The following is a 10,539-nucleotide window of genomic DNA, read 5'->3' as shown; positions in this document are numbered from 1 at the left end:
GATGATCTTGAATTATTTGATATTATTTCTAAGATTTTTGAATGAGGGACTTTCCAGGCTACGTTCTTCAAACGCAATATAGATGGCGCTGTACAGATTTACTTTTCTTTAACCTTCTAATTTCATAGATAACAGACAAATAGCATCTTGTATCTTTGTTTTTGGGTATAAATGACGACCCTTTTGATTACCCCCAGACACGATTACATCTTCCACCCATTATTGTTCTGAACAAAATAAATAGAAGCAGTTTAGGGAGCAATATACTTCTGTACATAATGTGATTAAAATATCAAGCAACTTTTATTTTTATACAGGGTGTTAGTGACATCGTAACGAAAACTTTGAGGGGTGATTGAGGCCATGATTCTGAGATGATATCAAGTGGAATTTTCCGTCGCAAAAGTATGGAACTGAAAATAATTTAAAAAAAACACAATTTTCATGAATATTCAGACTGAAAATTCCACTTGATATCAACTCAGAATCATGATCTGAACCATCCCCCTCAGTTTTCGTTACGGTGTCACTAACACCCATACCTACTTGTATGGCTACCGTATGTACTTGTGTGGGGTGTAAGTGACATCGTAACGAATACTGAGGGGGATGATTCAGCTGATTATTCTGAGTTAATATCAAATGGAATTTTCCATCGCAAAAGTATAGAATTGAAAATAATTTAAAAAAACTAAAAAAAAATCATGAATTTTGCGACGAAAAATTCCACCTGATATTAACTCAGAATCATGGTCCGAATCATCCCCCTGAGTATTCGTTACGACGTCACTAACAGCCTGTATATGTTTCTACCATTACATTGTATTTTGGAATAATTATGTATCACCCGAGTAATGAGAAAATACATAATTATCACGTTTAAATTGTACAACACCATCTATATTCTTATTGGTGAGCGTAACATAGAAAGTCCCTCATGGAAATGTATTATTTTATAATGTATCGTCATAATTATTATGTGATAATAAATGTATAAGAAGAGTTTATTGCACTTTTTATTCCTTTCGTGCCTAGAGACGTGAAGTAAACTTACATGTCCATATTAGATCTAGCCTTTTTAAAGTACAACAAAAGGCATAAGGAATTAATAACCATCCAAATCCCTTAGCAACTATGCTGTTGGATGCTAGCAACAGGGTGAAGAGGCTCAAAAGGAAGGATGTTCTTGGGCGCCGAGTACTATGGAAGACGGTGGCATTGGGGTTGCTTTACTAACGACTAATCAATAATCACACATCAAATCTGATAAGTCTTCTATCGTGTGGATCGTGAATGATGAAAGAGCCATGACCCCTGATATGACTCAAGTAACGACTACGCACTTACATCAGTAAGTAATAACCGGGACCAACGGCTTAACGTGCCTTCCGAAGTACGGATCATCTTACTTTCGGACAATCTGGTGATCAGCCAGATTACTCCTAACCAAACTAGGGACTAGTGTTGCCGAAAAATCGATAGTTTTACTATCGATAGTAAACAGCCAAAATCATCTACCCAATCGATAGGCCTATCGATAGCTCTTTTTTGGCGATACTATTGATAAGCAACGATAGTATCGATACTATCGATAGTTGAAAAACAAAAAACTATCAATACTATCGATAGTATCGCTCTTCGATATTGCGCAAGCTATCGATACTATCGATAGTTTTGTACGATCGATAGTGACCTTAATTTCGATAGTATTGAATGTAGCATTGTGTGGAACAATTCACACCATTTAAAGCTCGTATTTAATATACACTTCTCATCAAAAAAATCGAAACACCTTGCAAGTTTACGTTTTGTCAGGATTATCAGAAAAATGTGTACATTTAGGAATAAATGTTAAATGTCGTTTAATAGTGAGTAATATGAGCTTATCAAATCTTAATGTTAATGTTCTAAATTTAAATGAATTTTTCATAGGTTTCGTATTTTGTTAAATGAGAGTATAAAGGAAATGGATAAAACAACACACGTAAATGAAAAAAAAGCTAAAAAACGTTTATTTAATAACTTGTATTCCCTCCCCGAGCTCTAATTACTGCTTCCATACGGTTCTTCATCGATCGGATGAGAGTCACGATCACATGCTGTGGTATATTGTCCCATTCCTCTTGGATTGCATCTTGCAGCTGGCTAAGTGTTTCTGGGGCAGGATCTCTTGCTCGAATTCGTCTCTTTAATTCATCCCAAGATGTTCAATGGGATTCATGTCCGGGCTTCTTGCTGGCCATTCCATAATAGAGATATCGACTTCGTTGAGATAATCTCGTACGACGCCCGCGGTGTGAGCCCTAGCATTGTCGTGCATGAATATGAAGCCGTTGCCAATAAAATGTGCATAGGGCATCACATGAGGCTCGAGACACTCTTCGACGTACCGATGACAGTTTAGTGCAGGCAGACGTGGCCCAGACACGAAAGCAAGCTCTGTCTTACCGTCGGCGCTGATTCCTCCCCAAACCGTCCACGAACCGCCACCATAGCTGACCTTTTCTTCAATGCAGCATTGTGCATAGCGTTCTCCGTCTCTTCTGTAGACCTTGTTCCTTCCGTCGTTACCATACAGCATAATTTTACACTCATCAGAAAAGAGAACTTTGCTCCACTGTAGGTATGACCAATTTAGGTGCTCACGTGCAAAGTTAAGGCGCGCTCTTCGATGGTCTGCAGTTAATTTCGGCCCATTTGCTGGCTTATGCGGTACCAGTCCACAATCCTTCAACCTTCTTCTAATTGTAGAGTCACTTACAGCCACCCTTCGTACAACACGAAGCCGCTGCTGCAGTTGAAAACCGTTAAGGCGTCGATTTCTTAAAGAAGTTGTTACAATAAATCGATCATCTCGCTCAGAAGTGACCCGATTCCTGCCAGATCCTGAACGGCGCGTGAACAAACCAGTCTCCCGATAACGTTTATAGACTCTATGAACAGATGACAGGCTTAGATGCAGTCTTGCAGCCACAACACGCTGACTAAGGCCAGAATCCAGCAATGCCACAACTTGGGCGGCTTCTGTGGGCGAAGTATCCATACGTTTTAGAAAAAAAACCTTTTTTCAGACGTCCCAAAGTCACAGTATTGAAATAAAAAACAAAAAGTTTAAGGATAGGCGCCAATTTTTAGTTTTTAAACGCTAAATGTACTCCAACCCTAAACACACATTTGTCTCAAAACAGTGATTCATTTCGTTTATAAGATAAACAAATGAAATTCTAATTTTGAATTTAGAATTTTCGCTTATTACTGTAATGGCCAAACTGCCAGCTATACATTTATGTATTTTTTTTCATCGTATGAATTCATTTTTGTGTTAAATTCGGACAGAAACAATGAAAACGGAAGTGTTTCGATTTTTTTGATGAGAAGTGTATTTTATATTACGTGGGTGTTTTTGCAGTGGATATTTGGTTTTGAAGTAGGCAATTCTCTAAACTTAAAAAAACACTGTTAAGTGGAGTGGATAGGATTTTTTTTACAATACTATCGAAATTAAGGTCACTATCGATCATACAAAACTATCGATAGTATCGATAGCTTGCGCAATATCGAAGAGCGATACTATCGATAGTATTGATAGTTTTTGTTTTTCAACTATCGATACTATCGATAGTTTTTCATCTTTTAACTATCGATAGTATCGATACTATCGTTGCTTATCAATAGTATCGCCAAAAAAGAGCTATCGATACTATCGATTAATTATCGATACTATCGTTTTTTGGTAAACTATCGATAGTTCGATCGAAAACTATCGATAGGGCACTATCGAGCGGCAACACTACTAGGGACCACAAAGTGATTTTTGTGATTTGTACCCACCGGGAGTCGAACCCAGGATCTCCGGATCGTGAGCACAACGCTCAGCCACTGGACCACGGAAGCCGTCTGATTAGTCTTGCGACTGATTTCAGATATATAATTAATAAAAAAAAAGTGAGCAAGCCAACAAACACTACTACTCTAGAGTACTCTTTCCACGGGGTCTGGGTACCGGACTCTTGTCTGGGTAGTATGCAAGGGTAACAGAAACAAGGATTTGGAAATTTTCAAAGCATTTTATTTATGACCTTTAACACTGTGTATAATATATTTTGATAGTACATTTAGAGCAATGAGTAATATTACCAATCATTACATTGTTCTTATTTTCATAAATTGAATGAAATTCATAAATTATATATAGAATATATAATTTTTCAAATATCATTCTCGCCCAACAATCAACAATCACTATCGACATCACAAGGATCCCCGGGCGGGCCTCGAACCCGGGACCAGGAGGTCGCGAGCCGCGTTCGCCCGCCCGCACTCTTACACCCCTCGCTGTACAGTAATAAAGCGACAAACAAACGTACGAGAGCCACAACAAGACTCCAAAACATTACGAACAACCGACCAAAAATAAATTACACGAAACAGAAAAAGATCGAAACGAACGCTAGTCCTATAAAAATAGCAGTATAGCTAAGTACATCCTATAAAAAATATATAATCCAGCGACAGCTGTAATCTCTAATCGAAAAGTTCATTTTAAATTACAAAAATACAGGTAACAAATGAACGATTAAGCTCCGCAAATAAGTTGTCACAAAACATGTGCCCCTCCCCCTGCACCCCCGTGATTTGTTCTCCTGCTCACTATTTACTACTTAAACACATTTTGCTATGCAAAATACATTACCCTAATTATTTGGAAAGAAAACAATTTACAACTTTGGAATGTTATATAAAATGACTAGAAAATAAAGGAATTAACAACATCATGTCATGTTAGCACGAGATCTTTTTATTGGTAACAGTACATGTATTGAGAGTACACAAATAGCAATTTGACGTGATGAAGAATAGTTTGGACTCGACCTAAAGACATTCACATATCAAGACACTGAAGATGAGTGCGCCAGCGCATGCAGCACACCGTCAACCTCCGTGTTGCCACGAGTTAAAATAATTTAGGACGGTTCACGTTGTGCCGCACAAACTGAACGAGTTACACGATAATATAACCTCGAAGACAATAATTGTATTAATTTCGATTTAAGAAATATTATAACACACAGCATGTCTAAATTTTGGATAATACTTTTTGATCTTACATCTATTTACTCTATGCTAAATTATTATCTGGATATCCTCTAGTGTAGCCGAGTATTTAGTCTACGATCAGTGTGTAAGCCGGTGACAGGACTCCAACAAATGAAAGCGATTTTTTTTTATTATCCTTAAACTTCTGTAAATCATACATACGTACCAAATTAACTAATAGAAGTTATTTACAAGTACTAAACTCACTTAAGCTTAAGATTTTGTCATAAATAGATTTATGTTCGCTCGATTTATTTGGAATGAATTGAAAATAGTCACCTAGAAGCGATATAATAGTGGCGATATAATAATATTCAACATTTATCGAAGCGGTAACGAGATTAAGATTTGCATGGACTTACATCAGACGGCTGAATTACATCAAAAGAAGAGAACGGAAAGTCATCCATATAAAACTACCCTCACATCGATTAACTACCTAGAATGATATAAATGTTACTTCTGTATAAATACTAAGGTGGTGGACCAATCGAATGAGTTGGTGTAAGGTAACACTGAGTCGTATTAACACACTACGTGGTGATTGTTCGCGGCACAGCATCAAGTAACTATGGAGCTACCTCTATCACATACAATGTACTACGCGGGCAAGCACGCGTCGCCGCGCGCCGCGCCCTCGGGGGATCATTCAAACTAACGGCAACGCCACATTAACCTACTTTATACAATCCATTCAAATAATATCAAAATGAAATTGATCAAACTTTGTTACAACACAAATCGATAAATAAATCAACTACTCAACAACGTACAGTACACTGCTCAAGTTGTTCAGAACGCGTAGTCTATTAACTACATTGGTATAAGTAATTATAAATTATTAATATGTATTTACAATCAATACTAAAATGTGAAAATAAACGTTTACGTATGCCATCATACGGACTACTGCGCCTCCCACTGGCTGTTGACCCCCAAAATATATTTATTCTACCGCTCGGGTCATACGTATATACAAGGTAAATTACATTAATAATGTGTCCAATATTATAGATATTTTCAGTAATTTGTCTTTTCACATTAAATTCTTAAATCTCGTCTTACAAAATGGAGTCTATCAGACACCGCCGACATTTACTTTGTGCGCAACATTAATATATATTATGACATCTACAATTTATTGCACGTTCAAAAACAAGTGGTATTGTCAACTAGTCAACCTTGGAAAATAAAGGGAACTGTAAAACACGGCGTCAAAATGGAAATAATCACAAATCGATGTTGATAGATTCATAAACACTTCAACTTAAAGCGAACGCTTTTATCACAAAATCTTTCATATTGCACTCAACATTAAATTGTTTACAACTCTAAGATAGTAATTCATATACCATAAGAGTATTGAGTAAAGTAATACATAAGTACTAGTATAAAGAGCTTACGATCAACGAGCATCCATTTAGTAGATATTGAAACAGCCATTGGATAGTCCCGTCCTAAACGTTCGTTATTGTTCCGTATCGTCTCTCCTGTAATAGTTTATCTTACCCCGCTCCGTTATCAGTGCACCGGTTTGGTCCCATCCACTCTTTTGACCATCAAAAAAGTTAAAACTCTTTAATAAAACGATATAACACAGATATAACAACATACATATATATTTACGTATAAATCGTATTTCGCATTCAATGCACCTTGGTTTAATATCTGGGATATGCTAAAATAATTGATTTCAATGTCACCTGGCGTTAAAATCGTTTTCTTGTGGTCCCAAATTGCAACAATTGAAACTCGAAAGCCATTTAACCTGTTTAAAAAATGGACCACAAATAAATTATTGAAATTCTTATTTTTTCTTATTATGAAAAAGTTGAGTCATCATTATAATTCGTTTACAACAACCCACCAAACCAGTGACACACAGTTTCCTTTCACTGATGAAAATTTGGCATCACTTTACTAACGAAGAAGTGACGACAGCCTGGAACATCGTACGAGCGTGTGCACGGCCGACCACTCGTTCTATACAGAGCAACTTATAGCATAATGACTATGATACTTTCTAAAGTACAATAGCATTTTTTTTTATAAATTTTATCGTTCTTAGCTTTACAAGGCCTTGCACAGGTTCGTGGTCCACTAGTTTGTTTCGGTTTCAGGTTGTCGTCGGCTTAAGTCTAGAGAAGCTTACGAGTTATGGAAGTAAAGTGATAGGGTGGCGTTTCAATACCTCGGCAAGGGATGCGCGTCGAGTAGGGCTCTTTGCGCTTGCAGGGTGCCGGCGTCGGTGACGCATTTAAAAAACGAGTATAGACTCCATCGTGAGCTGGTCTCATGGCGTGCCCGCGGGCCCCGCCCCCGGCGCCTGCCCGCGCCGCGCCGAGCGCGACCTGCGGCACCACACCTTCACACGTGTACATTGACAGCGGCCGGGAAACATGCCGGTGCGTAACACTACAGAGCGGCCGCCGAGAGAAGCCCTATTGGCAGCTGCCAGACTCGATAAACGGAAGCCAGCATGGAAAATTAACCCTAGGAATCGAACCCAGAGCACGAGGTTTAAAACGTCAATTCGGGCTTTTCACGGCGGCCGTATTATATATGAATACTATCTAAAGTCTGTCTTTAGGGCAGGCGAAAAAGATAATGACCCAAATAAATTACTGACACGTCGTACCGGTAAACGCGACACTCACTAAGCGTAAGTACTGATGTTTATATTGTTCCGTCGGCCATAGACACAGACTTTATACTCGTAGAAGTGTACGTTAGGATATTCCTCATCAAATACAAGAGATCTGAACAGCATTATCTACAGTCTATGCGCACTGCGTGTAGTTGCTGCAACATTAATTAATTTACTCAACTGAGAATCGAACCCAGAGCACTCTCCTATGATTCAATCCTTTTCTGTCATTCAGCACAGTGCTTTGCTAGAGCGAGATAAAGAGCGGGAGTGTGACCGCACTCAGACCGTCTTGTCGACTCCGCCGCGTACGGTCGCGTTATCTCGTCTAGCAAATGAAGGTTCTGAGTGACAGAAAAGGATAGAAGCATAGGAAAGTGCGATGCAGTGCTGACAGATGAACTAGATAATCTACCCTGATTTGGCGATCAAGTAGCATACACATACATAAACTCACTTAAAACCCGTCATTGTTGAAAAGGTGGAAAGAATCATCAAATTCTTTTTATTCAATTTGTGTGTTTATTTTGGCAGGGTTACATAAAATACTGTCCACTCTAGCATCGGATCAGCCCGCCACCCTGTGTGAGTCGCGCTCGACTCTCCTTGTCGTTTACATTATCTAGACTCGTGTCTTTTCTTTCCCTCCCTGCTACGAGACCATAGTGTAGGAAGCATACCAAAGCAATAACAACCTTATGCTCCAGGTAGTAGGTTTAAATTTAATTTATCATAATTATGCTTTGTACAGTCTTGTTTACGAATTATTTAAAGTCTTTGGTTTGAATATGTAACAATACACAATACAATATGTAACATATGGGTATCTCACCTTATCTGTCCGGCCAGCAACGGGTTGATGGCGTACAGCCAGTCGTGGACCTCCTTGTCGCCCAAGGTCTGCAGCAGGTACCCGCGTTCCTTGCTCACCACGCTGGCGAGGGAATTATTTTTTTTTTATTTTTTTTTTTTGAGGTCATTTAATGTAACGGTTTATGACAAACACTGGAATAGGGTAGTTTCCCGCTAGTCAAATCAGTTACTTTTTACTAAACGTCAAAACACGAAATTACTATGGAATTAAGAGATTTGTAAGATGATCCGTGCTTCGGAAGGCACGTTAAGCCGTTGGTCCCGGTCACTACTTACTGACGTAAGTGAGCAGTCGTTACATGAGCCACGTCAGGGGCATTTGGCGGCTCAATAGTAACCCTGACACCAGGGTTGATGGGGTTGGTAATCCTCCTCACAACCCATACGATAGAAGAAGAAGACTAGGTATGGAATTTGTATGAAAAAGCAATCTGAAAAAGCGTGACAAAATGTCGCACTTATTATTTAGATCTGTCTTTATTTAGTTATCGGAATTTAATCATTTATCTTTATCTAAGGTGGCAAAAACGTTTTCTTTTTCTATTTAACTTATTTATGAATTTAATAAAGAATAAAAAAATGTGTTTAATAAAGAATAATAAGTGCGACATTTTGTCACGTTCTTCAATGACGTCACAAATTGCTTTTTCATACAAATTCCATAGAAATTTCGTGTTTAGACGTTTAGTAAAAAGTAACTGATTTGCCTTGTTGGAAACTAGCCTATTCGGGCGGAGACAAACTTAACTTAATTTTAGTTTGATAGCTCATAAACCAGTGCCGACCTTCACTAACAATGAGTGCAAGAAAGAGATATACAAAAAAAAAGAAAGTAAAAGAAAAGAAAGAAAGAGAAAAGAAAGAAAAAAAAAGAAAGAAAGAAAGAGATATAGATTGAGAAGAGCTTCTAGCCTATTACAGCCTGGATGAACTGTGTTGCGTACCTGAAGGTGTTGGGCATGCGGACCATCTGTTCTTGGTCCTCGGAGTACTCGACGTGCGCGTTGGCCAGGTTGATGACGGCGCGCTCGATCGGGTCGCGCTCGTCACGGTACATGAACACGTACGGCCGGCGAACCACCTGCCGGGAATTGTGGGTAGTGAGAATATGGTAGACTGTGTATGACAACCAACCCCAACTAACCAAATGCTTGTCACAGTTTTTAGTTGATATTTGTGGGTAGTTCTTTGATCACCGAAAGCCAATATCATAACCGTAAACGCAAATATCCAGTTCTAACTGGATATATATTTTTAGGTATGTTTTAGGATAAATAAATACATCATTTTAAATCGATAAAATAAAGTGTAAAAGTTAAAACTGACAAATAATATCGCACTGTGGTGCGCCTCTCGCCACGCTCTGTAGATCGCTAGAGCTTTTGCTGCTTTTGATCTGTAGAGCTTTTACCCGCGGCTTCCCACGCGTTAAATTCGGGGTAACAAGGTTCCCCATTCCCAATGTACCAAAGTTTAGCTTCCTACCTTGAAAACTGAAAAGTCCCATATAAAATTTCACCCCATCTTTGAAAGGGCTGGACGCCGGTTTCCAAAAAAAAAATTTTTTGTTAGTCACAAAAAGTCAGCTTACTAATTTTTAGCTTTCTGCCTTGTAAATTGCGGAATGCTCCATACAAAGTTCCACCCCCCCATTTTAGGGAAGTGGGGAGTTAGAAAGAGACACTAATTCAAATTCTACTGCAGCTTCTCACAACCCGTATAGCCGGGGAAAAGAAGCTGCATGAAAAACCTTGATACCTCGGCAAAAATAGCCTATGTCACTCTCAATCCCTTCAACTATCTCTACTAAAAAGATTACGTCAATTCGTCGCTCAGTTTTGCCGTGAAAGACGAACAAACAGAGAGGCACACTGTTGCTGGCAACACAAGTATAAAATAATCATATTTTTGGCATGGCAATA

The 10,539-nt window shown here is 38.6% G+C and overlaps 1 protein-coding gene across 14 annotated transcripts in view; it reads right to left on the bottom strand.

The window, feature by feature from the left end:
* Positions 1–6,109: 6,109 nt before the first annotated feature.
* The window catches only part of LOC126373756 (kinesin-like protein unc-104), a 139,880-nt gene continuing 135,450 nt past the window's right edge, over positions 6,110–10,539 (bottom strand). For 11 of the 14 annotated variants that reach the window (XM_050020012.1, XM_050020018.1, XM_050020020.1 and 8 more), the window contains 3 exons: positions 9,562–9,698; positions 8,577–8,678; positions 6,110–7,462 (listed from right to left, as the gene is read on the bottom strand). In XM_050020012.1, the coding sequence (XP_049875969.1) occupies positions 7,282–7,462; positions 8,577–8,678; positions 9,562–9,698 (420 nt within the window). In that variant the 3' untranslated portion in view covers positions 6,110–7,281. The remainder of the gene's footprint in view (positions 7,463–8,576; positions 8,679–9,561; positions 9,699–10,539) is intronic. The other 3 variants (XM_050020019.1, XM_050020023.1, XM_050020026.1) reach the window with 1 other exon arrangement.

This window comes from Pectinophora gossypiella, chromosome 16 (genome assembly GCF_024362695.1).
Source record: "Pectinophora gossypiella chromosome 16, ilPecGoss1.1, whole genome shotgun sequence".
Taxonomy (NCBI): Eukaryota; Metazoa; Arthropoda; class Insecta; order Lepidoptera; family Gelechiidae; genus Pectinophora; species Pectinophora gossypiella.
The sequence above is the reverse complement of the archived record's forward strand: the minus strand, read 5'-3'. Positions and strand labels throughout refer to the sequence as shown.